Below are 26455 nucleotides of genomic sequence, written 5' to 3' on the forward strand. Positions count from 1 at the left end.
CTTATTAAGAGTGCATTGATCTGACAAATGTCACACGGAGGCTACACCGAAAGGTGTTGTACTCAAACAGTACACACAGTCATTGTGAGAATCACTATTAGGTAACTTGACATTACATGAAGCACAATGCTTAAAACCTGAAGTACTCTTCTTATCCAACATCTTGACAGAGAATCACCACAGCCCAACAGTATAATCCAATTAGTCAAACACCATTCAAAGAAGTCATAATTACAGCAATACAGTGATATGTAGAGAAAAAAGACACCTTACTAAAACCCAAAGCTAAAAGGTTAAACAGGAAAAACCATACCAGCTATGGTATTGAAGGAATACTACACGGGTAAGGAAGGAAAGGCCTACCAACAATGGTACTTGAAAGTTTACCAACGGTAACAACTAGTAGAGTAGAGAGGAAAGGTCAGACAGAAGAACACACTTGTGTCTTTCGGCTTTTCCCCGGTTAGGGGTCGCCACAGCAGAACTCCGGTCCACTAATGATTGGCAGTAGATTTTTACGTGCAGAGTTGCCAGCCCTGACGCACAACCTTCAACGAAGGTACGCCCATTCACGCATGTCTCCACATAAAAGACGCTCTAGCTGAGAATTGAACAGGACGTCTTACTGTGAGGCGACAATGCTACCGCAGCACCACCACCGCAGTTACAGAAGAAAACACACTAAAAATACTATTTGCTCAATAAAATATGACGATATCGAAACTTTTCCACACAAATATCAAATGAAGTTCCACTTAGCTGACAGCTCGGCTGAAACGCGGCTTTATGGCTATGTGGCAAACGAGATCTGAGGTTACAGGGAGAAAGGCATTCTGGGTAGAGACTTAGCTCGAGAGTTTTTTGGCTGGTGCAAGCTTGGTAAAAAGGCCGACACGGTTCAGAGGGCTCGGAACCGAACCCATCAGTGATGAATGGAAAGAAGATTAACAACATCAGATTCAAAATTATAACAAATAAAAAATTCAATGGTGTAAGTATACTTGAGCAATAAATTACATTTGGTTCATAGGTTCATACTAGGCTATCTGCCCTAGGGCATTTATAAGCCTAGCCAGAGTGTGTTTGGCTTTCGCCATCCATTTTAAATAAATTTTGCTATGCCCTTTTTCGAGGTTAGTATACTGTGCCTCTGTCTAACAGTGACACAGAAGTGATACCTGGGGTAAACCTAAGATCTCCCATCCACTCATCAAGATTCCTCTTGAAGAGAGTCAATGAGGGACTCTGCCTAAACTGGACTGGGATTTTATTCCAGAGTGAAGGGAGCCTCTGGGTTATGAATCTGTCCCTCCAGCATGTCCTATTTATTTCAGTGCTGAGGTTCAAGTCTCTCGAGCACGTAGCTGGATGAGATTTGAATTTTCTGAGGTGCAGCATGTCCATTAATTCCGGGTTGGACATGGCTTTATACGTCAGGCACAGATCGCCTCTGAGCAGGCGGTATGCCACTGAGTACAGCTGGAGTTTCTTTAACCGGGCAGCATATGGCATCTGTTTGAGCCCTTTGATCCTCTTGGTGAGGTACTTTTGGGGTCTTTCCAGTTGCTGCAGGTGTCTGGTAAGGTACATCCCAAAAGGGGCATTGTACTCAATTATGGGCCTAATGAGGGATGAGTAAAGAAGCACGATGACCTCCCCTGATCTAGATGTGAATCCCTTCATGATTAGGTGGGCTATATAAAATGTTTTTCTAACCACTTTGGCCACGTGGTTGTCAAATGAGAGATTGCTATCAACTTGGGTCCCCAGGTCCCTAATTACTTCTTCTGTACTTAATGGATTACCACCTATGTGGTAATTTGTGGGCACTTTGTTTTTGCCAAAGGGGATGACTATACATTTTTTGGCGTTTAGCTTGAGGCCATGGTTCTGGCACCAGTTGTCTGTTTCTATGAGGCCCTTTTGGAGGATGCTTGTGTCGGCTGGAGAGTCGATTATGGCGCCCAGTTTGCAGTCGTCTGCGAACTTGGTCAGCCACAGTCCTTCCGTGTTGGCCTGTACCTCCGAGAGATATATACCAAACAAGAGAGGTCCCAGGACTGAGCCTTGTGGGACGCCACTTGTAACTGGTTTGGAGTCTGACATGGCTCCAGCAATTCTAACCATGTGGGTTCTGTCCTTGAGCCAGTTTGCAACCCATCTAGTGACATAGGGGTTTATATTTAAGCTGGTGAGCTTATCTATAATGCCCGAGTGAGGTATTGTATCAAAGGCTTTTGCAAGGTCCAGGTAGGCTGTGTGGACCACCTTCCCCTCGTCAATGGCCTTGGTGACTGTTTCAAAGAAATCGACCAGGTTTAAGAGGCAGGATCTGCCCTTAACAAAGCTGAACTGGGTAGGATCCAGTGTCTGTAGGCCACCAATATCTTTATTTATGAGGTCCATGATGATCCTTTCCATAGCTTTGCAGACCAAGCTAGTCAGGCTTATGGGGCGATAGTTTCCAGGATCCGTTGAAGCACCACCTTTGTGGAGAGGGACCACTGTTGCTGTACGCCACTCTTTGGGTACATATCCTGTAGTAAGGCTGAGATTGAACAGTAGTTTTATGTTTGGGTTTAGCTCTTCTTGGAGTTCATGTAGGACGCAGCCCGAAACACCGTCTGGTCCCACTGATGCTGTGTTATTTGCTTTGAAGAGGGCGGCTCTTACCTGAGCATCTGAGCTGTCAGGGGGGGCAGCACTCTGCTGGGATAGATATTTGCCCTTTAGTTGGGGAGGGGGGGAGAAGTTTGCGCTGAACCTGTCAGCTAGGATGTTGGCAATGTCTGTGGGTTCAGTGTATTTTTTGTCATTTTGGACTAATTCTGAGCATATCTGGGAATTCCCACCCAGGTTCCTAACATAACTAAAGAAAGCCTTGTGATTATCCTTAGTGTCCTGTGCAATTTTTCTCTCGAAGCTGACCTTAGACGATTTTATGAGTGCCCGTAGTTTTTTGCTAATACTGATCAGAGATGCCTTCCCTTTTTGGGATTTTGCTCTATCATGTAGTAGCTTCCTCCTTCTATTGCATAGTTTGTTTATGGCTGGGGTCCACCAGACAGGACGTCTGCCTTTGGAGGATTGGGTCTTGGTTTTATTTGGGATTGCATGATCCATGCATTCCTGAAGGTGTTCATAAAATGCGTTTATAAAGGATTCTGCGGTCTGGGCGTATTTTCCACAGGCCGGGGCTTTGAAGGATTCCACCTCGGTTTTGAGGAGTGTGAAATTTGCTTTAGAGAAGTTTTTCACTGTGGTTTTCTGGGCAGGGGGTGGGGTTGGGATGTGAATATCCAGTGAGATTAGTTTATGGTCTGATCTTACCAGTGAGGGATACACTTCTGGTCTGGAGCATAGAGTCCCCATGTTGGTGATGATCAGGTCCAGTATGTTTTCCCCTCTTGTGGGAGTGGTAACAAGTTGTTCCATAGCATTTGAGTTTATAAATTCTAGGAACCTTTGGGCTAGGGTGTTGGAGCTAGAGTAATGCTCCCACAGTCTATGTTTGGGTAGTTGAAGTCGCCCAATATAATGGTGTTTGGAGAGACCTTCATATTTTCCAGTGTTCTCAGGAAGGCCGAGTGGGGTTCCTGGGTTTGGGAGGGTGGTCTGTAGCAGGCTATAAACTGGAAGGCAGTTCTACCCACTGTTAGTTGCACATGGATAGTCTCTGATGCTTCGTGCTGTGCCACCAACCTGGAGGTGTGGATATCTTTGACGAATATTGATACTCCCCCTCCTTTTGTGGTTTGGTCCAAGTTTTGGGGCCGAAAAGCATGGTATGAGGTATAAAGTACAGTTTTGTACCTACCATAAATGTAGATGTTCGAGTGGTTATGCTGCTGCAGTCATCACACTTGGGTTATCCTGCCATCAGGCGGTCCCGCAGTCAGCCTGAATTCCAAAGCCTTGGTCCGGTGTCTGTTGTCGTCGCTTCTTCCCTGACGTCAGTGCGGCAGGGGTATAAAAGTGGCAGCAGACACCATTTTCTTCAGTTTTTCTTGCCCCAGATGTCAGGTGCCCCAAACTAAGAAGGCAAAATAAGAAGCTTGCAAAACAATGGTACTAGCTGTAAGCAAATACACCATATAGACATGCATCCCAAAGGTTGAAGTACATGGAGGTATAAGAAAAGCCTTGTTAGGTAGAGGGGATGGTGGGAGGGTAACCTGAACTGCAGCAGTATAACCACTCGAACATCTACATTTATGGTAGGTACAAAACTGTACTATGTTCATTGTGCTATGCTGCTGCAGTCATCACACTTGGGTAGAGTCCCAAAGCTATGGTTGGGTGGTAGGAGCTAAACTGGGTTAGGTGCAGCTAAGATGCCCTGCAGAACTGCAGTGGCAAACCCAGCTCTGGCTTTTGAGTATAGAGGAAGGTAGTAATGCTTGGTGAAGATGTGCACTGAACTCCAGGTAGCTGCCTCCAGAATGTCCTTTGTTGGGACTCCTCGGAGGAAGGCTGCTGAGGTTGCTGTAGCCCTGGTACAGTGAGACCTAATACTAGCAGGCACTGTTTTCCCGTGGTGTGAGTAGCAAAAGCGGATGCAATTTGCTATCCATTTGGAGATGGTCTGTTTTGAAATGGCCTTTCCTTCTGAGTCTGGTGCACAGGATACAAGGAGTTGGTCAGATTTTCTGAAGGCCTTTGTCTTGTCCAAATAGTAAAGTAACTGTCTGTGAATGTCCAAAGAGTGAAGGAGTCTTTCTCCTTTATTCTATGGGTTTGGATAAAAGGTGGGCAAGTGTATGGTTTGATTGAGAGCCACACTGGATACTACCTTTGGCATGAAGGAAGGGTTGGTGCGTAGAGATACTCTGTCCTGATGGAAAATGATGAAAGGTTCCACTGCCATAAGTGCCTGCAGCTCTGAGACTCTGAGTGCTGAGGTGATAGCCAGCAGCAGGGCTGTTTTCCATGACAAGTATTGAAGCTCTACTGAAAAGGCTGGTTCGAAAGGAGGAAGTGTTAACTTTTCCAGAACAAAATTTAGATCCCAAGTTGGAGTTGGTGGTTTTCTGGGGGGTCTTATATTCTTTGCCCCTCTGAGAAACTGCCTTAGCAAAGGATGAGAGAAAATGGGAGGAACTGTATCATATTGAGCTGAAATGGCTGAAGCATGGATCTTTATGGATGAGAAAGAAAGGCCTTTGTGTAGCATCTCCGTTAGATATTGGAGTATGTGCGGAATATTTGGGATGCCAGGATTTAGGCTTCTGGCCTGGCTCCATACACAAAATCTTTTCCATTTGTCTGAGTAAGTTTTTCTGGTGCTGGGCCTCCTGGCCTCCAAAATGACATTTTGGACGTCCTTTGAGAGAAGTGTTGTTTGATAATTTAAGGTATTTTCCATGCAGCTAGATTTAAGGTCCTTAGTTGACTGTGAAGGATCTGAGAGTTTTGTTGGGTTAACAGCAGAGGGAATTGAGGTAAGATCCATGGAGGGCTGCGAGTCAAGTTTCGTAGTAGTGGGTACCAGTGCTGACGTGGCCAGTCCGGAGCAGTGAGGATCATCTGTGGTCTCTCTGACCTGGCTTTCAGTAATACCTGGGTCAGTAGAGGCAGAGGTGGGAAGGCGTAGACTGACAATGCTGTCCAACTGAATGATAGGGCATCCACTTTCCAGGCCAGGGGATGATAAGTCCTTGTGCAAAATTTTTGTAGCTGGCAATTGTTGGTTGAGGCAAACAGATCTATGTCTGGTGGTCTCCACCTTTGAGTTATCATAGAGAATACTTGTGGGTGTAGTCTCCACTCGTGAGGGTCTGTCAAATTTCTGCTTAATTTGTCTGCCAAAATGTTTTCTTTTCCTGGCAGGAATTGTGCTTGCAGTTGTACTTGGTAAGTTAATGCTGTGTTCCACAAGTCCGTTGCCTGTCTGCATAGTGGGTAGGAGTGCGTTCCTCCTTGTTTGTTTATGTACCACATAACTGTGGTGTTGTCTGTCCTTATTAGAAGTTGTCCTGGATGCAAGAGGTCCTTGAAGGCTGTTAGTGCATTTTTTTACAGCTAGCATCTCCTTTTGATTGATGTGTAGTTGTCCTTGGTTTGCAGACCATTTGCCCTGTATACATTGTCCTGCCATGTGTGCACCCAGGCATAGTCTGATGAATCTGTTGTCAAGGTTTGGTTTGCTGGAGGTGAGACAAAAGGAAGGCCCTTGTTTGCTTGGCATGCTTGAGCCCACCATAGAAACTCTTTTTGAAGGTAGGGAATGAGAGTTATAATTGCTTCGAGGCTGTGTCTGTGTTGGGACCATACACTTTTTAGGTACAATTGTAGTTTTCTCATATGCAGCCTTGCATATGCAATTAGTTGAATGCAGGATGCCATGTACCCCAATGCCTGCAGGAATTTACTTGCAGTGAGCTGGGTAGAAGTTGCCATCTTTTTGAAGTACTGAGACAGTTGTTTTTGCTTGTCTGGCGTGAGGTAAGCCATCTGGGCCGTTGTATTCAAGCTGGCACCCAGGAAAATTATTTCTTGTGAGGGTATTAGTTTTGATTTCTTTTTGTTTACTGTGTACCCTAGGCAACTTAGCAACTTTGTTACAAATGCCAGATGCTGTAGTAGGATGTCTTTGCTGTCTGCTTGGATCAGGCAGTCGTCCAGATATGGATAAATTTGTATTCCTCGCTGTCTGCAGTATGCAATTACTGATGTCAGGCATTTCGTGAATACTCTGGGCGCAGTAGATAAGCCAAAGGGCAATGCAGAGAATTGATAATGCGTTGTGCCTGCCAAAAATCTGAGGTATCTTCTGCAATCTTGTCTGATAGGGACATGCAGGTATGCCTCTTGGAGGTCCAACGTTACCAGCCAAGACTCCTTGCCCAGCATGGGAAGAAGCTGCTGTAGTGTGAGCATTTTGAATTTGGGAATGTCCAGGTACGTGTTTAGAATTGAAAGGTCTAAGATGGGTCTCCAGGCTTTGCCCTTTCTTGATACTAGAAACAGTCTTGAGTAAAATCCTTAACCTTGGCTCTTTTGCAGGCACCTTTTGAATTGCTTTCATGTTCATGAGAGCTGAAATTTGCTTTTGTGCCTCTGCCCATTGGTTTGTTGGCAGATTTGGCATGCCTCTCATCCGTGGTAAAGTGTGAAAATGAAATCTGTAGCCTCGGGTAATAATATCCAGAACCCATTTGTCCTTTGTTATGATGTGCCAGTTTTGTGGGAAAAGAGCCAGTTTTCCTCCTAGAGGTGCTGCCTCGGCAATTTTGCTTGGCAGGTGAAGAGGAAAGTCATTGAGTTTGTTTTCTGAAGGGTTGAGATCTGTCATCTCCCCCTCTTTGAGTTGTTGTTTGCCATTGTCTAGGCCTGAAGGTACCTTGTGCCAGGCCTCTGCCCCTAGGACGTCTGTACCTGCCCCTTTGGGGTCTGTCTGAAGCAGGAAACCATCTTCTCCAGTTTTTCTTGCCCCAGATGTCAGGAGTCCCAAAATGAAAAGGTCCCATAACTTTTGCAAATACACCTCAGAAGAATGGTGAAAAAAGGAAATACACAAAAGTAAAAATAAGAGGGGATAGGAGGGAGGGAAACCCAGACTGCAACAGTGAAGACACTCGAACATCTACATTTATGGTAGGTGTACACAACTGTACTATGTTCATCGTGTTTCACTGTTGCAGTCATGACTGTAGGGTAGAATCCCAAAGCTGAGAGAAAGGGAGGTGGTCATAAAGAAGAAGGGGCGGCTAAAAGGCCCTGCAAGACTGCAGAGGCAAAGCCTGCCCTAGACTTAGAGTAGAGAGGTAGATTGTAGTTCTTAGAAAAAGTATGCACAGAACTCCAAGTTGCAGCTTCCAAAATGTCTTTGGTAGGAACTCCCCTGAGGAAGGCCGCAGAAGTGGCAGCAGTTCTGGTGGAATGAGTCCGTATACTCCCTAGGATTTGCTTTCCATGGTGTGAATAACAAAATCTGATTCCATGAGCAATCCATTTAGAAATGGTCTGTTTTGAAATGGCTTTACCTTGGGAACTTGAAGCATAAGAAACAAACAATTGTTCTGATTTTCTGATGTCCTTGGTTCTGTTCAGGTAAAAAAGTACAGTTTTGTACCTACCATAAATGTAGATGTCCGATAGGAATTCATCTGCAGTCCTTACAAATGGGTTGTCCTGTCGTCAGGCAGCCCTTCGGTCGGCCGGATTCCAAAGTCTGGGTCTGGCCTCGGCTGGTGTCGCACTTCACCCGACGTCATAGCTGCAGTTATTCGGGTATAAAGGCATCAGCCGACGCCATTCTCCTCAGTGTTTCTTGCCCCAGATGCCAGGTGCCCTCTTGGAAGGCTAAATTTGGATAAATGCCAATGTTTCCAAATAGTAGAGAGCAAACACAACAAATAAGCATGTATGTACATATATACAAACAAATACACCATAATAGATCCCCCCCCAGCTAGCTATAAGTTGGGTAAATACCCTAGGAGTACCACAGAGGGGAAGGGAGGTGGGTAATCCTGACTGCAGATGCATTCCTATCGGACATCTACATTTATGGTAGGTACAAAACTGTACTATGTCCTTCAAGGATGCATCTGCAGTCCTTACAAATGGGTAGAATACCATAGCCAAACTAGGGGAGGAGGAAGAAGAAATTATGGTGTAGTTAGGATCCCTTGCAAAACAGCAGTGGCAAAACCTGCTCGGGATCTAGAGTATAAAGGTAAATTATAATGCTTGGCAAATGTATGCACGGAGGTCCAAGTAGCAGCCTCTATAATGTCTTTGGTAGCCACTCCTCATAAGAAAGCTGTGGTAGTGGCTGTAGCCCTTGTAGAGTGAGGCCTGATGTTCTCTGGAGTTTTCTTTCCATGATAGGAGTAACAAAATCTAATGCAATTTCCTATCCACTTGGAGATTGTCTGTTTTGAAATTGCTTTTCCTTCCCTTCCTGTTGCATATGCTACCAGTAGCTGGTCAGTTGTTCTATTGCCCTTGGTCCTGTCCAGGTAGTAGCGTAACTGTCTATGTACATCCAAGGTATGCAACAGTCTTTCTCCCCTGTTCTGTGGGTTGGGGAAGAATGTAGGTAGGTGGATAGCCTGATTTAAAGACACTCTGGATACCACCTTAGGCATAAATGTAGGATTTGTTCTCATGGACATTCTATCTTGATGGAAGATCAGGAAGGGTTGCACTGCCATTAATGCCTGTAGTTCAGATACCCTTCTTGCTGAAGTGATTGCCAGCAGGAAAGCAGTCTTCCATGATAAGTATTGTAAGTCTGCTGTTGCTGCTGGTTCGGAAAGGAGGAAGTGTCAATTTTTCTAGCACAAAGTTCAAGTCCCATGCTGGCAATGGTGGTTTCCTAGGAGGTTTTACATTTTAATTCCTCTCAGAAACTGCCTGAGCAGAGGATGTGAGAAGACAGGAGGATCCACTCTGTATTCTGCTGAAATAGCTGATGCATGTATCTTGATGGAAGAATAGGACAGGCCTGTGTGGAAGAGCTCTGCCAAGTATTCCAGGATGTTGGCTATGTTTACCAGTGACACATCTTCTCCCTTTGCAGTACTCCAAATGAGATATCTTTTCCATTTTGCTGCATAATTTTTTCTTGTTGAGGGTCTGCGAGCCTCAAGGATAATGTCTTTAACCCTTTGGGATAAATTTGGGTTAATTGATCTTATGTAATGTTCCAGGCAGTCAGCTGCAGAGTTTTCAGGTTTGGATGCAGGATGTTGTAGTTGTTCTGTGTTAATAGCAGTGGAACCAGGGGTAGTGTCCATATTCGTTCCCGAGACATGCTCCTTAGTAATGGGTACCAATGTTGCCTTGGCCAGTCTGGAGCTATCAGAATGATCCTTGGACGGTCCTCTTTGATCTTCAATAGCACCTTGTGCATCAAAGGAAGTGGTGGGAATGCATAGGCTGTCAGGTTTTTCCAACTGAAAGATAGGGAGTCCACCTTCCAAGCAAGTGGGTGGTACGTCCTTGTGCAGAATTTCTTTAGCTGGTGATTGCGTGGGGATGCAAATAAGTCTATTTCTGGCAGTCCCCATTTCCTTGTAATGGCTTTGAAGATGTCCGGATGCAGCATCCATTCGTGGGCATCCGTGGAAGTCCTGCTTAGTATGTCTGCTAGAATGTTTTCTTTTCCGGTACAAAATTGCTTGTAACTGAATGTTGTAGCTCAGAGCCACATTCCATAGGTCCAGTGCCATCCGGCATAGAGGGTATGAATGTGTGCCTCCCTGTTTGTTGATGTACCACATAACTGTGGTGTTGTCTGTCCTTATCATCAATTGACCTTCTAGGAGAAATGGTCTGAATGTCTGGATTGCCATTTTTACTGCCAGCATTTCCTTTAGATTTATGTGCAGGTGCAGCTGGTCTTGAGTCCATAAGCCTTGTATGCACTTGTCCAGCATGTGGGCCCCCCAACCGAGGTCTGAGGCGTCCGTCGTGATGGTTTGGCTTGGTTGAATGCTGTAGAAGGGCAATCCTGTGTTTGATTGACAGGCCTGCGCCCACCATAGGAACTCTTGCTTCAGGCATGGTATTATTGGTATTTTGGTTTCTAGGCTGTGCTTGTGTTGAGACCATAAATTCTTTAGGTACCACTGTAGCTTTCTCATATGTAGTCTGGCATGAGGGACCAGTATTATGCAGGATGCCATGAAGCCCAGGGCTTGCAGTACTTTTCTTGCTGTTAGATGGTTCTGCTTCGTTAATGCCAAGAAGTAGAGAGGTAGTTGCTCTTGTTTTTGTGCAGTTAGGAATGCCATTTGTTTTGATGTGTCCAGATCTGCACCCAAAAAGGTTATTCTTTGGGATGGTATCAGCCTTGACTTTTTTATATTGACTGTATATCCCAGGGCTTGTAACAGGTAAATGACTCTTTGTAAGTCTTCTGTGAGTTTGTTTTTGCTGTCCGCTTGTATCAGGCAGTCGTCCAGGTAGGGGTAAATTTGGATTCCCTGAAGCCTGCAATGCGCAATTACTGATGCCAGGCATTTCGTGAACACTCTGGGCAGTAGATAAGCCAAAGGGCAATGCTGAGAATTGATAATGCTCTGATCCTGCAAGAAATCTGAGGTATCTTCTGCAAATTGGTCGTATGGGGACGTGCAGGTATGCCTCCTTGAGATCTAGAGTTACCAGCCAAGACTCCTTGCCCAGCATGGGAAGAAGCTGCTGTAGAGTCAGCATTTTGAATTTTGGAACAATGAGGAATGTGTTTAATGCGGACAGGTCGAGAATAGGCCTCCATTTGCTCTCCTTTCTTGGTACCAGGAAGAGTCTGGAGTAAAATCCCTTTCCTTGTTCCATAGATGGTACCTTTTCCACAGCTCTCATCTTTAATAATTGGTTTACTTGTTGTAGAGCTTCTGCCTTTTTGATTCGGAGGTAGGTTTGGCATTCCTCTCTTTCCTGGTAGAGTATGGAAATGAAACCTGTAACCGTGGTGTATAGTTTGCAAAATCCACTTGTCCCTTGTGATGTAATGCCAGTTTTTTGAAAATAAAGTTAGTTTTCCGCCTAAGGGTGCTTCTAGTTGTTCCCTGGTAGGCGGTGCCAGAGCCAAGTCACTGTGATTGTCCTGTTGCAGTGGTGGTGGCTGCGTCTGTGCCTCGCTGGTTGTTACCCTGCCACTGGCGTCCCCTGTAGGCACCCCTGGATTGGTTTCTGCCTCTTGAACGCCTATTCCTGCCTCTCTGTGCTTTAGAGGAGTCTGGAAAGGACCAGTTTTTGGAGGGCCAACTCCTGCTAAACCTTGGAGGCTGGACTTGTAAGAAATCTTTCACTGTTTGTACAGATTTTGCCTTCTCTTCCATCTTCTTCAGTACCTGTTGTGCAGGAGAACCAAATAAATTGGCCTTGTCCATGGGAGCATCTAATAGTTTTGATTTGACATGGTCCGGTAAGGCCTGCTCTTTCAACCATGCATGCCTTCTGATAACTGTGCCAGTCATGGCTGATCTAAAGGAAGCCTCCAGTGCATCATAGCCGCATTTTAAAGAATGGTTACTAACTTGCTGAATGTTATGTACCATTTCCTGAACATACTTCTTATCAAAAGGTTCATCAGAGGACAGTTTTTTAGTTAACTGGTCTAGCATAAATTCTTGATATTGGATCATATGAAATTGACAGTTCAAGGCCCTAGCTGACAGAGTAGCAGAAGTGTAAACTTTTTTACCCCATCTCTCTAAGGACCTGGATTCCCTTTCGGAGGGCAGGGGATTTTTAGTAGAGGTAGTTGCTACAGCCTTAGGCCCCTGGGAGATAGTCTCGGGATCTGCAAAAGGAGCCTTGTATAGATGGTGATGTGTGTCCGGGACCCTGTAGAACCTATCGGGCTTAGCAGGGGCCGAAGGTAATGAATCAGGAGCAGTACAAGCATCATTAAATGCATCATCTACAACAGAAAGAACTGGAGGTATAGCTAAAGGCCTATGTTGTGGTAAATGCAGAAAGGTTCTAAGCCTTTTCCTGGAGTCTGAGAAATCTTGGCCCTGCCACTGAAATTGTTTCCTCATAGCATGCAAGGTTTCTCCAAAGGAAAATTCCTCAGGTGGAGAGGCAGAAGGAATGGACTCTTCAGCATCAGAGTCTTCGTAAGGGGAATAAGGAGCCTCTGGGAGGGTCTGTATTATCTGAATCATCAGAGGAATCATCTGTGGACACTGGCTCAGGGGGCTCTGCTCTAGGTCTCTTCTCTGGAGGTGGATGAGAGGCCCTGTCTGGATGAGGCTGGGATCCCCGGATTAAAGAAATTAGATCCTCTGCCAGAGAAAGCATTTGGGTACTGGAGCTGGGCCTGTGAGAGGGGGTCTTAACAGGCACAGTTTTTGTAGCTTTAGCTGCTTTAGCCCTGGAAAAGGCCTTAATGGACATGGCTGCGGGAGGCCTAGCAGCTCCACGTGCAGGGGTGGAAATATCCAAGGGAATAGTGTCAGATAATTCCTGAGAAACTGCAACTGCAGGTTGGATTTCAGATGCCGATTCCACCAGGTTAGAAGAGGCCTCGGAAGAAGGCATGTTTTCGGCTGAAGGAAGAACCGCTTGCTCGGTTTCAGCCGAAACCGAGACACTCGTGGTTGGCTTAACCGCGGTTTCGGCCGAAACCGCAGACCGCGAGTGTCGGTCCTTTTCCTTGCGTTTTTTGGATATTTGTGAAGTCAGAGGATCCGACGGCATAATATAAGCAAAATCAGAGCCGAAAAACTGTTCTGCAAATTCCGACCGACGTCTAAGCGTCCGTCGGTTAAAAGAACCACAGGCTTGACAAGCTGCTACGTCGTGCTCTGGGCCTAAACAAGGTAAGCAGTAAGAGTGGAAATCTTTATGAGGTATTTGTTTCCCACAAGTTAAACAGTTATTCACTTTTTCTGACATCAGCTGAGGCAAGAAAGAGTCCCCAATGGGGTACTTAGCTTTGTAGAAGTCTTCGAAGTAGTATTCGGTAGTAGTAATCTCTGGTTCTGACCGACCGGCACTTGCGAACAGCTTCTGCTTCGGGCGCCACGCGGCAAGAAAGACTGAGGAAAATGGCGTCGGCTGATGCCTTTATACCCGAATAACTGCAGCTATGACGTCGGGTGAAGTGCGACACCAGCCGAGGCCAGACCCAGACTTTGGAATCCGGCCGACCGAAGGGCTGCCTGACGACAGGACAACCCATTTGTAAGGACTGCAGATGCATCCTTGAAGGACATCGTAGTTGTCTGTGTACATCCAAGGAATGTAAGATCCTTTCCCCTTTATTTTGAGGAGTGGGGAAAAAGGTTGGCAAGTGGATAGTTTGATTTAAAGCCACTTTGGAAACCACCTTAAGCATGAAGGTAGGATTAGTCCTCAAAGATACCCTGTCTTGATGAAAAATAATATAAGGTTCCACAGCCATAAGAGCTTGTAACTCTGAAACTCTCCTGGCAGAGGTTAGGGCTAACAGGATAGCTGTCTTCCAAGATAAAAACTTGATGTCAGAAGAGGCAGCAGGCTCAAAAGGAGGCAGGGTTAGTTTTTCCAAAACATAGTTGAGATCCCAAGCAGGAATGGGAGGAGCTCTAGGAGGTCTTAAGTTCTTAGCTCCTCTGAGAAACTGTCTCATGAGCTGGTGGGAAAAGATGGGAGGGTCTGTATTATAATGAGCAGAAATAGCAGAGGCATGTATCTTAATGGAAGAGAAAGAGAGACCCTTATGTAAGAGATCTGTCAAGTAAAGTAAAATTAAAGTAATGTTAGGAAGAAGAGGATCAGAATCCTGAGCCTGCATCCAGGAACAAAATCTTTTCCATTTTCCTGCATAAGATTTTCTAGTGCTAGGACGTCTGGCTTCTAAAATGACATCCATAACCTGCTTGGGTAGGAAAGAAGAAATCAAAGGCCCTGGATTAACCAGGCCGCCAGGCTGAGAGTTCTGACATGAGAGTGTAGAACCTGACCCTGATGTTGAGACAGAAGGTTCGGAGACTGAGCTAAAATCCAAGGGGGCTCCAGGCATAGGTTTTTTAGAGTTGGATACCAAAACTGCCGAGGCCAATTTGTAGCCAGCAAGATTATCATCTTGGGCTTGTCCTGTTTTATCTTCAATAAAACCCGTGGAAGAAGAGGAAGAGGTGTAAAGGCATATCCCGAGAGGTTCCTCCAACTGAATGACAGGGCATCTACTTTCCAAGCTTCTCTGTGGAAAGTCCTGGTGCAAAAATTCTGTAGTTGATGATTGAGATGAGATGCAAAGAGGTCTATGTGAGGACATCCCCAGACTGCTGTTATCATCCTGAATATTTTGGTGTCCAGCATCCACTCGTGTGGATCCGAAAGGTTTCTGCTCAGACTGTCTGCCAGGAAGTTTTGTTTCCCTGGTAGAAACTGAGCTTGAAGATCCAGATTGCAAGCTAGAGCTGTGTTCCATAGATCCATGGCTAGTCTGCAAAGGGGTAGGAATGAGATCCCCCTTGCTTGTTTATGTACCACATAACTGTGGTGTTGTCTGTCCGTATTAGTAGTTGTCCTGGTTGTAAAAGATTCCTGAAGGCCAATAGAGCTTTCTGAACGGCTAACATTTCCTTTAAGTTGATATGCAGGTGCTTCTGATCCTTTGTCCAAAGGCCCTGCAGACAATTGCCCTGAAAATGGGCTCCCCAAGCATAATCCGAGGCGTCCGTGGTTAGAATCTGAGTGGCAGGAGGCAGACGGAAGGGTTTCCCTTTGTTTAGAGCACATGCCCTGGACCACCAAAGAAATTCCTTTTGAAGGCAAGGAAGGACGGAGATCAGTATGTCTAAACTGTGGCAATGCTGAGACCATACACTTTTTAGGTACCACTGTATTTTCCTCATGTGTAGTCTTGCATATGGTACGAGAAGGATGCAGGAGGCCATGTAACCCAAAGCCTGCAGGAATTTCCTTGTAGATAGTTGAGTTAAAGTTGCCAAGGTTCTGAAAGTTGAAGCCAGCTGTAATTGTTTTTCGGATGTCAGAAATGCCATCTGGGTTGTGGTGTTTAGAAGAGCACCCAGAAAAGTTATCTGTTGTGATGGTGTCAAATTTGACTTTTTTATGTTTACAGAGAATCCCAGGAACTTGAGGAGGTTCTGTATAAATTCTAGATGCTGGAGTAAGACATCCTTGCTGTCTGCCTGAATTAGACAATCGTCCAGATAAGGGTAAATTTGAATTCCCTTGAGTCTGCAGTAAGCTACTACTGGAGCTAGGCATTTGGTGAAGACCCTGGGCGCAGTAGACAATCCGAAGGGCAGCGCAGAGAATTGAAAGTGCCTCGATCCGGCCTTGAACCAGAGGTATTTTCTGCGATCCTGCCTGATGGGAATGTGTAAATATGCCTCATTTAAATCCAAAGTTACCATCCATGCATCTTTGGACAGCATTGGAAGTAGCTGCTGTACAGTAAGCATCCTGAATTTTGGAATCTCTAGAAAGGTGTTCAAGACCGACAGATCCAGAATGGGTCTCCATGAGTTTTGCTTCCTTGGGACTAGAAAGAGCCTTGAGTAAAAACCTTTTCCCATCTCTGAAAGTGGAACCAGTTCTATGGCATTCATAGCCAAAAGAGCTTCCACCTGGTTTAAGGCCTCCGTCCATTGATGTTTTGGAAGGTCTGGCCATCCGCTTGGCCTTGGCAAGGTATGAAAATGGAATTTGTAACCTCTTAAAACCACATCCAAAACCCACTTGTCTTGGGTTATTTGAGACCAATTTTGATAAAAAAGAGAGAGTTTTCCTCCGAGAGGGGCTTCCAGGCAAGAAGTTCCTGTAGCCCAACAGAGGGAGTCATTGAGTTTGTTTCCTTTGAGTTTGTGACCTGTCCTCTCCTCCCCTAGGGGTGGAAGCAGTCCACTGTCTTGGTCTATAAGAAGCTTGTGTTTGAAGCCTTCCTCTGGAGCGTCTATATCTACCCCTCTGAGGCCTGTCTGAAGTGGGAAAGGACCAATTTTTTGAAAGCCAATTCCTGCTAAATCTAGGTGGCTGTACTTGTAAGAAATCTTTAACTGTTTGCATGAATTTCGCCTTATCCTGAATCATTTTAATCACCTCTTCAGCTTTTGATCCAAACAAAACATTATGCAGAACAGGAGCATCCAATAATTTAGCCTTTACTTCTTCAGGCAAATTTTGTTCCTTTAGCCATGCATGCCTTCTAATGACTGTGCCAGAGGCCGCAGCCCTACAAGAAGCCTCCAAGGCATCAAATCCACAGTGTAAACCATGCTTCCCAACTTGTTCAGTGGCATGCAATAAGTCATGTAATTCCTTATCATCTGCACAGGCAGAAATGGAAGTAAGCTTTTGTTTAAAAACAGACATGAGAAATTGCTGGTATTTTAGCATATGAAACTGACAGTTTAAAGCCCTAATGGACAAAGTAGCAGAAGTGTACACCTTTTTGCCCCATCTTTCTAAGGATCGAGAATCCTTTTCAGTAGGAATGGGATTTTTGGCAGAAGCGGCCTTAACTCCCTTAGGACCCTGAGAAATGGTTTCAGGGTCAGCAGAAGGGTTCTTGTATAAAAACTGATGGGAATCAGGAACCCTGTAATATCTATCAGGCTTAACAGGAGCAGGAGGAAAAGAGTCAGGGGTTAAGTTAGCCTCCGAAAAGGCATCATAGCCAGGGGTCTATGTTGGGGAAGAAGAAGAAAATCCCTCAGTCTTTTCTTAGATTCTGAATACTCCTGTCCTTCCCAGTGGAAATGTTCCCTCATTTCATGCAAAGTTTCCCCAAAAGAGAAATCCTCAGGGGGAGAAGCTGAAGGAATGGTCTTCAGCATCAGAATCCTCACAAGGAGGGAAAGAATATTCCTGATCAGAAGAAGAAACTGAGGAAACAGAAGCCTGATCAGAGGAATCATAATAAACATCCTGCCTTGGCCTTTTATCTGGAGGGGGATGTGAACCCCTAATCATAGTGAGTAAATCCTTCGCCATCTTGAGTAACTGTTTTTGTGACTTGGGAGCCGGTTCAGAAGAGGCCTGTGTTGTAGTCTTTGATTTAGAAGGAGTCTTTGCCTTTGTCTTTGGCTTTGCCTTTATTAGAAGCTGAGTAGGCCTGAAAACCCCTTCGGAAGCCGGTACCTGCACAGCGGCTCCGGACCCATCCGAAGGAGCATTGTCCGAAGGTCCTGCAACAGAAATATTTAAAGGCCCGGTTGGCTCCTCATGAGAGTCCGTTTCGGCCGTCGGTTCTGAAATGGCCGACGACAGGGGCTGCAAAAGCACCTCACTGACGACGGCCGAACCTGAAGCTGGCTCCGCTTGTGCGCTATCATCACATTTGGACCTCGGAGGCCTGTCTTTATCCTTGCGACGTTTGTGAACTCCGGTAGCCGGAACCGTATCTGATGACGTTTTGTAGTTAAAGCGCCTACCGAAGTAATGAAAAGCAAAATCGTACCTTCGCTTAATTGTACGTTGATTGAATCTAGCACAAAACCGACAACTAGCTACGTCGTGGTCAGGGCCTAAGCAAGGAATACAGTAAGAATGAAAATCCTTATGAGGTATTTGCTTCCCACATGAAATACAATTATTAACTTTTTCTGACATCGGTGTGGAGCAAGAAAAAAGTTTCCCCAACGGGGTACTTAGCTTTGACAGGAGAAGAAAATCTTCGGACTGAAGTATATCAGAAAAAATCGTCAGGAGTCAGCCGACTGGCACTTGCGAACTGCTATCACCGCACGGCAAGAAAGACTGGAGAAGATGGAGTCAGCTGTCAGCCTTGTACTCCTGGCGCTCTGACGTCAGGGAACATGGTTGAACAGCCGACGCCGGACCCAGACTTTGGGATTCTGGCCGACCGAGGGCTGCCTGCCGGCAGGGGAGAACCCTACAGTCATGGCTGCAACAGTGAAACACGATAAACATCAGGAGGAATGGCTAGGGGTCTATGCTGAGGTAGAAGAAACAACTCACGGAGTCTGGGAGTGCAGGGTTTCCCCAAAAGAGAAGTCTTCAGGGGGGGGGGGGGACGGAGGGAATAGACTCCTCAGCATCTGAGTCTTCATAGAGAGGGAAGGGGTAATCCTGTTCCTCAGAGTCTGCTGAGGAAATGGATTCCTGGTCAGAAAGAGGTAAATCTTCCTCCAGCATAGGCCTTTTGTCAGGAGGGGGCTGGGAACCTCTGATAAGGGTAATCAGGTCCTCCGCCATTTTGAGCATCTGTTTTTTAGGCATAGGGGCCTGTGTGGGAGTCTGTGGACCCGGTTTCTTAACCTTTAGAAGCTTAGCGTATGACTTAACGGAGAGAGTCGTCGGTTTAAAGACGCCTTCTGAAACCGAAGGCCTGTCCATAGTCTCCGGATCGCCGCCAGGGCTGGCGTCCGCGAGTTGAGGAGGAACCGGCTCCAGTGGCCCAGTAGATTCTGACTGAGAGGTAGTCGTATTTTCTAAATCTGCGGTAGTCAGTGGCTGCGTAGGTGCCTCACTGAATACCGAAAATCCGACAGCAGGCCTAACCGAGACCTCGGTATCTGGTCTAGGTCCAGGTTGCCTGTCTTTGTCCTTGCGTGTTTTAAACATAGCGGTTGTCAGAGGTTCCGACGACATAATGTAGTTGAATTTTCTGCCAAAATAATGTCGGGTGGTGTCAGCCCAACGCTTAATAGTGCGTTTATTGAACCTTGCGCAAAACCGACAACCAGAAACGTCGTGGTCTGGGCCTAGGCAAGGAATACAATAAGAATGAAAATCCTTATGAGGTATTTGCTTCCCACAAGAAATACAATTATTAACTTTGTCTGACATTGGTCTGAGGCAAGAAAAGTTTCCCCAACGGGGTACTTAGCTTTATAGAAGACTTCGGCTGAAATTCTGTTCGAAAATCTCAGGAGCTGGCCGACCGGCACTTGCGAACTGCTTCTGCTTCGGGCACCGCACGGCAGGAAAGACTGAAGAAAATGGCGTCGGCTGCCTCTTTTATACCCCTGCCGCACTGACATCAGGGAAGAAGCGACGACAACCGACGCCGGACTAAGGCTTTGGAATTCAGGCCGACTGCAGGACCGCCTGACGGCAGGATAACCCAAGTGTGATGACTGCAGCAGCATAGCACGATGAACATCCTGGTAGTGCTGGTGTGCTCTCGGGAGCCTTGAACCAGGTTTCTGTTATTGCACAGATATCGATGTTCTCCATGCTAAGGAGAGTTTCGAGTGCGTGCATCTTGAGGTTTAGACTTCTGGCGTTGAGTAGCATTACTCTTAGTTTCTTATCCCTTGTGATACCTATGGAGGTGGGTTTGTCTTTTGAGCCTTGCCTAAAAAAGGCACTATGGGGGTAGCAAGAGCCTTTGCCAGTATCCGAAAGGACACAGGAACAAATGACCAGCACTCGATTCTGCAAGATACCATCAACCACCACAACGAATTTACCTAGGTTTCGTCTTTATTCAGACTTCTTCAGAATTATCTCAAACAATTCAATCATCCAAGTTTTATAAAAGCCAAATCATGACATCATTGCTCAATTAACTAATTAATATTCATTATACTTAAAGTGAACTGAACACACACAATCCATCATTAAAAACATCCAGCATTAAAAATTAAGTATAATGAATATTGTTTAGTTAATTGAGCAATGATGTCATGATTTGGCTTTTATAAAACTTGGATGATTGAATTGTTTGAGAAAATTCTGAAGAAGTCTGAATAAAGACGAAACCTAGGTAAATTCGTTGTGGTGGTTGATGGTATCTTGCAGAATCGAGTGCTGGTCATTTGTTCCTGTGTTTTTTCGGTTTTTGGTTTGTTCCAATATCCGAAAGCCCAGGGGTGACAGGTGCAAACCGTCCCTAGCGAAGCATCGTGGCTTGTCATCCCAGGCTGACAGGCATTGGATCCCCTTTGAATGACACCAATACTTAAGCTAATTGTTGAAATTGATCATCTTGTCTTCATATTGTGGCATCATTCTTGGTGAGGGTAAGATGCTACTCAAGGTCAGGGTCATACCGGTCTGGGCTACATGCTCAGAGAGCTCCTCTATGTCTCTTTTCATGTAGTCCAGGGAGGTACGTCTCAGGTCATTCACACCAGCATGGACAATGACTGAGTCATATTTGTACTTGCCTTGGAGTGACCTGAGTGCTTGTGTTATGTGGCGGATCCTAGCGCCCGACAGGCAGCTCACCGTGACCTTCTCCTTGTTCAGTCTGGTGAGCGGGACGTCAGTGTGCCTGACAATACAGTCACCTATTACAAGTGTATCAGGTGTGTTGTTTAGCCTTAAGGGCTGTGACTGTTCGGCACACTGGCTTTGTGAGCTATGTGTTGCACGTGTTTTGTTTTGGGTTAGCGGTTGCTTGGGTGTCTGTTTTGGAGGTCTCTGCTGCTTAGGCAGATTTTTTTATTTAGAGCCTACGAGTATGTTTTTGTGTGTTTATGTGTTTGGTTTGCTGTCGTGGTAGGTCTATGTGAGACTGGAATAGAAGTGAGTGTGGTTTCCTTCTCCTCCTGACTGGTTACGCCAGTACTGAGTTGAGAGAGCTTAGCCTCCAGTTTGGTTATATGGTTGCATCTCTCACATGTGTTGGAATTTGTTGGGAGGAGGAGAGGGTTGTCTGTGTACATGAGGCAGTTGTAACATTGCCTCAAGATTCCAGATTCACCAGCTGGACCGGAGAGGAGATTGACAACTGAGCTTTGGACATGCTAGAATAGTATTGGGAATTCCTTTATAATTGAAAAAAAGGGCCAATGGGGAACAAGGTACTCAAGGGGAGTTTGTGAGGGTGTAGTGCTTTTAATTTTTTAGTGCTGACTTAGTGAGCAAGTGCCAGGTAACTTAAATGCAATGTGTTACAGGTAACTTAAATGCAAAAACGACAAACAGTAACTTTCTTTCAAGTGAAACAAGGAAATAAGTACAGTAAGCAATGCAGATATCACTAGGGATCCACAGAAGCGCTGAAAAGCCGTGTTTTAGGCGGAATTAGCATTTCAGGGAAATAACAAGCAAACAAACAACAAGCATACAAACAAAGCTAGATTCAGCAGGCCTGGATCTAGTCTATGCTACAGCAAACAAGGTGTACCAATTTCAGTAAGAAACAGTTTAAATATGCAGGCACTATAAGATGAGTAATGCAGGGTGTATCCATGCTTGGATGTGGTTTGTCACAAGGACAAAGCCAAAGTGACTGAACAAGGCCAGCCTTGGGTAAACCTGCATTACCCAATCCCAGCTGTGACTTACTGCTACTATACAATGGCATGACATTAAAAAAATATTTTTAAAGAACACAACTAAGAAATTATTTTCCTTCCATCTCCTCCCTCTGGTAACAGTCGCCCAAAGATGGACTGGTGATGTACTACGCAAGTGCACACCAAAGTATATGGAAACGCATTACACAGTACAAGTATTTTAGTGCAGTTTCTGCCACTTTGAAGGCTGACATATACAGGTGGAATGCATACCCATGTAGTCAATTACATGAAGATATTTGTATTCCACTGTTCTAGCAAGAGTGGTGCTAATGATCTTTTCTCTTGTTCATGTATACATACTTACAGCTGCACTAACCATTTATTATATATATATATATATATATATATATATATATATATATATATATATATATAATATAATATATATATATAAATATATATAATATAAAACACGCACACACACACAAAACCATTGGATGGTCTAAGTGCACATTTATTACTTTGAATGTTTTGTTAATGTTAAGTGCATTTTTTCATCAAAATGAACTTTTACTGAAAAAGCTAATATTTTGGCTTGATAGTGAGGTTTTGCCCTTTCTACACTGCTGTGAGATCCTGGAATCATAACTAGAGGGAGGTATGGGGGGATGTGATGTTGTTTTTCTTTTCTTCTGATTTTATGAGTTTCAACAATCTGTGGTCAATTATGTGAAAGCCAAAGTACTAGGTCAACGATACAATTAACTATAATTTTATAAATGTTATGCATGTATACATACACACACACACACACACACACACACACACACACACACACACACAGAGACATATATGGGTGCCCTTTTTTTGCTCTAAATGCTGGTTTGCAGACATCTGTTTGACTGACTGCATTTGGTCAATATATGCAAATGGTTGACAGGTGTGTGAGATCAACAATCCCACAGTAGGGGAATATTCCCTTTTCCCTGGGACTGACAGATCTTGGAGTTAGGATATATAATTAGCAGGGGGGTGGGGGGTTACTGTGTGGATGTTATTTTTTGCATGTATTGAGGTTAAGTTTTGGCATGTGTATGGTAACGCGTTGACATTCGGTTTGTTGACCTTTTGCATTCGACACCTGGACTGCTCTATGAAACTAAGTAGATTCATATTATATATATATATATATATATATATATATATATATATATATATATATATATATATATATATATATATATATATATATAAAAAAAACACACACATGTACATATATATACACACACACACATTATATATTTATTTATATATTTATTGATCTACTTTCAAATCACGAAATTTCATATTATCGAAGACCGAAAGAGTTCATGTCAGCCACTGGGGAGAAAGTTAGGGGACATAACAGAAACAAAATTATTAATGGTGAAGGGAAAACTCCTTCACAGCTATGTAAACAAAGCTTCTACCCTGCATCAGGTCTGGAACTCTTCGCCCAGCTGGGCACATCTAATGGGTGTTAAGTACTGGGGGGGATTGTAAATATTCAGTACTACTCCCACAATCATGACTCAGTAGAAAGCAAAGTATTGTGGGTACTGGAAATGAATGGCTTAATGGAGGTGGGGCTGACAGTTAAGTAGACATGAACATGAAAACCCTATAAGAAAAAAATCACATAAAAACTTACTCATTACATTATGATCTAACCACAGTACTTGGTTAAAGGAAGATGCCTAATCTGATATTTAGTCTTTGAAGAACTGTTACTATCAGTTATCAGCTTGGAATAAAAAGTACTATAGCACATATTGAAAACACAGGAATAATGTATCTTGAAAAAGTCTACTGTATAACAATATCAAAATGAATACTGGTCATTTGCCTTGCATACCTTCTTTCCAGCAAGGGTGGCAATGTGGTTTACTTCTTGCATTATACCAAATAAGCTGCCGGCAGCCATCATATGCACAAGAGTACTCATCATCGCCGATGCCATAGCCCTCCTGTAAGACATGATGTGTAAAGAAAAAACATACTAATAGAATATGGGGTGTTTGTTTATTAAATTTCAGCTAAAGGAATTGAAATGAGAGTTATGTACTTACCATAATAATTGACATATAGGACATTTCTCTCTGTCTCTAAGACATGAGGCAGGTAAGACTCAGACTACTAAGCATTTAAAACTTTCTCAGACCACTTAACTCAATCAATTTTCCCATTATTCCATATATGGAAAGACATATCACCATATCTTTGTTTGCATTACAAAGGCTGAAGACAGGGAAAAGATGAAGCTAAGACTGGAAGCAAAGACTCTTCAGAGCAACTTTCACATTTAATCAAAAATGGGAGGGGAAGGAGGATTAGGTCATGAAGTAAAATGGGCTTGACTCTGCACATCTATCATGATGGCGAAAAAGAAATTATGTACTCACTATAATGTTCCATCTGTGTTGTCCATCTTCATTTATCCTTGACTGATGGGTTTGGTTCCGATTATCAGAACTGATTGAGCCGTTACTATAGCTTGCAGTAACCTAAAACTCTCAAGCTTTAAGTCCTAACCACAATGGCTCTCTCCTCATTACCTCAGATAGAGTTTGCAGAAAAACAGAATGACAGACATAATGCCTTCATAGAGGCTATATCTGTAACCGCTATAAACAATCAGTAATAATATATTCAAATTGCCCAATACGGCAAAAATTGCCAGGGCAGGGGGAAGGAGTGGGGGGGGGGGATCAAGGATAAATGAAGATGGATAACACAAACATTATGGTAAGTACGTAACTTCTTTATCTGATGTTGCCATTCTTCATTTATCTTTGACTGATGGGGCACAGTCCCTAGCTACTTTTGATCTTGGCAGGATTTCACGGAATTATATTCTTGAGCGACATTCCACCAAATGGGTCTCTTCATCTGTACACCAAATCCAAATTGAGACAGGTGGTGAAGGTGTGAGGAGTAGTCCAGGTTGTTGCTGCACATATATCATCCACTGAAACTAAAGAATGGCAAACTCCGGAAGTTGTCACAGCTTTCGCAGAATGAGCATTTATAGAAACAGACAAAATAATTTTGTTTCTGTGCTAGACAAACGAAATACAAATTTTGAGCCATCTAGCTAAGGTAACCTTGTTCTATGTAGATACAAGTGTAACCGTCTGTGAAAATCTAATAAATGTAAACAGTATTTACTTTTATTTGAAAGGCTGGAAAAGAAGACTGGCAAATTGATGGTATGATTTTATACTTGTATCCCACATTGCCTTAGGTCAGGGGTATGCAACCTGTGGCTCTGGAGCCACATGTGGCTCTTCCACCCCTCTGCAGTGGCTCCCTGTAGCTTTGAAAAATAACGGTCACTCTGCACCACAACACACACACACAATGAGAGCGATCAAGTGATGGATTTTAATTATTGCTCTTATAAACTTAGAAACTTGCTAGAATAATATGGTTTCTTTTACCATGGATTCCATGCACACACACACACACACACACACACACACACACACACACACACACACACACACACACAGTGATTGAGCAATTCCTTGGCAGCATCAGCATCTCCTGAAAGGTTTCCGTACCTCTCCACCATATCTCTCAAACTCTTAACCATAAGAAATCTGGGCACAGCTACAAGTAAAGGGGGGGGGGGGGGGGCAAAGGAAGAAAAATAGTGACACATTTTAAATATTGCTCTTATAAACTTGCTTGACTAACACTGTTTCTGTTAACATGCAATTTCCACAAACAAACACACACACAGACACACAGACACACAGTTACCGGTCAACTGTACAGATTTTCGCAGAATGTCCTGATTTTTGCCTCATATTTTTGGTCAGTTTCTCATAAAATTGTGGTTTTCTGGCAAATCACTGACAAATTGTTTAGAGCTGAAGTCAGAAAATATAGATAGACATTTGAGCTTCAGACTTCATACCCTTCAGAAAATTCATGCTAATGCAAAACCTGTTCTATCAACTTTCTAATTTTGTAAGAGCAATATTTAAAAAGTGTCCCTATTTTTGGGCCTTTGTCTCCCCCATTATTTATGGCTTTGCCCAGATTTCTTGTTCTAAGAGGATGAAAGGTATGACACACACACACACACACATATACACTGACAACAATCGTGCAATCCCAATAAAAATCTCAACAAAGGAACAAAAATAGGAACGGATTTTAAATATTGCTCTTATAAACTTAGTTCTTTTATATATTAATTTTATGGGTCAAATATGCTTTGTGGCTCCAGATGAATTTTACTTGGTAGGAGAAATGCCAAAATGGCTCTTTTGATAGTGAAGTTTGCAGACCCCTGCCTTAGGTGGAAAGGAAGGGTTTATCCTTAAGGAGACTATCTTTTTTGGAAAAACGGGGAATGGAGGTTTACGTAATAAGATTTATATTTTTGGAATTTCTTTGGCTGAAGCCATTGCCACTAAGAAAAATAAAACTTAACCAGGATGCAAGTTTTTTTATCTCAAGTAAGCAAATGGTTGGAAGGGTAGTCGTACAAATGCTTGTAAGACCAAACTGAGAATCCAAGGTGATGCAGGATTCTTATAGGGAGGTCTAAACAGTGTTCCTCAAGAAAGGGCTGTGCAAGGTCTGTAAGAAAACAAAGAACATTTCTCCAAACCATTATGAAAGTTGGAAATGACTGGTAGCTGGACTTTAAAAACTGAAGGAGAAGCTTCTGTGATGAAAATGAAAGCTAAAAAGTCTTGAATTTGTTAATATAACTAAGAAGGAGTTAATGTCCCCTTCTGAAGTCCACAAGGTGAAATTTCTTCGTC

The 26455-nt window shown here is 43.9% G+C and overlaps 1 protein-coding gene across 2 annotated transcripts in view; it reads right to left on the minus strand.

Moving 5' to 3' along the window:
* RSPRY1 (ring finger and SPRY domain containing 1) overlaps positions 1 to 26455 on the minus strand; it is a 1565455-nt gene that overhangs the window by 492317 nt on the left and 1046683 nt on the right. For both annotated transcript variants that reach the window (XM_044081400.1, XM_044081401.1), the window contains exon 11: positions 23530 to 23641. In XM_044081400.1, the coding sequence (XP_043937335.1) occupies positions 23530 to 23641 (112 nt within the window). The remainder of the gene's footprint in view (positions 1 to 23529; positions 23642 to 26455) is intronic.

This window comes from Protopterus annectens, chromosome 8.part0 (genome assembly GCF_019279795.1).
Source record: "Protopterus annectens isolate FY-2018-M chromosome 8.part0, PAN1.0, whole genome shotgun sequence".
NCBI classification, from domain to species: Eukaryota; Metazoa; Chordata; order Ceratodontiformes; family Protopteridae; genus Protopterus; species Protopterus annectens.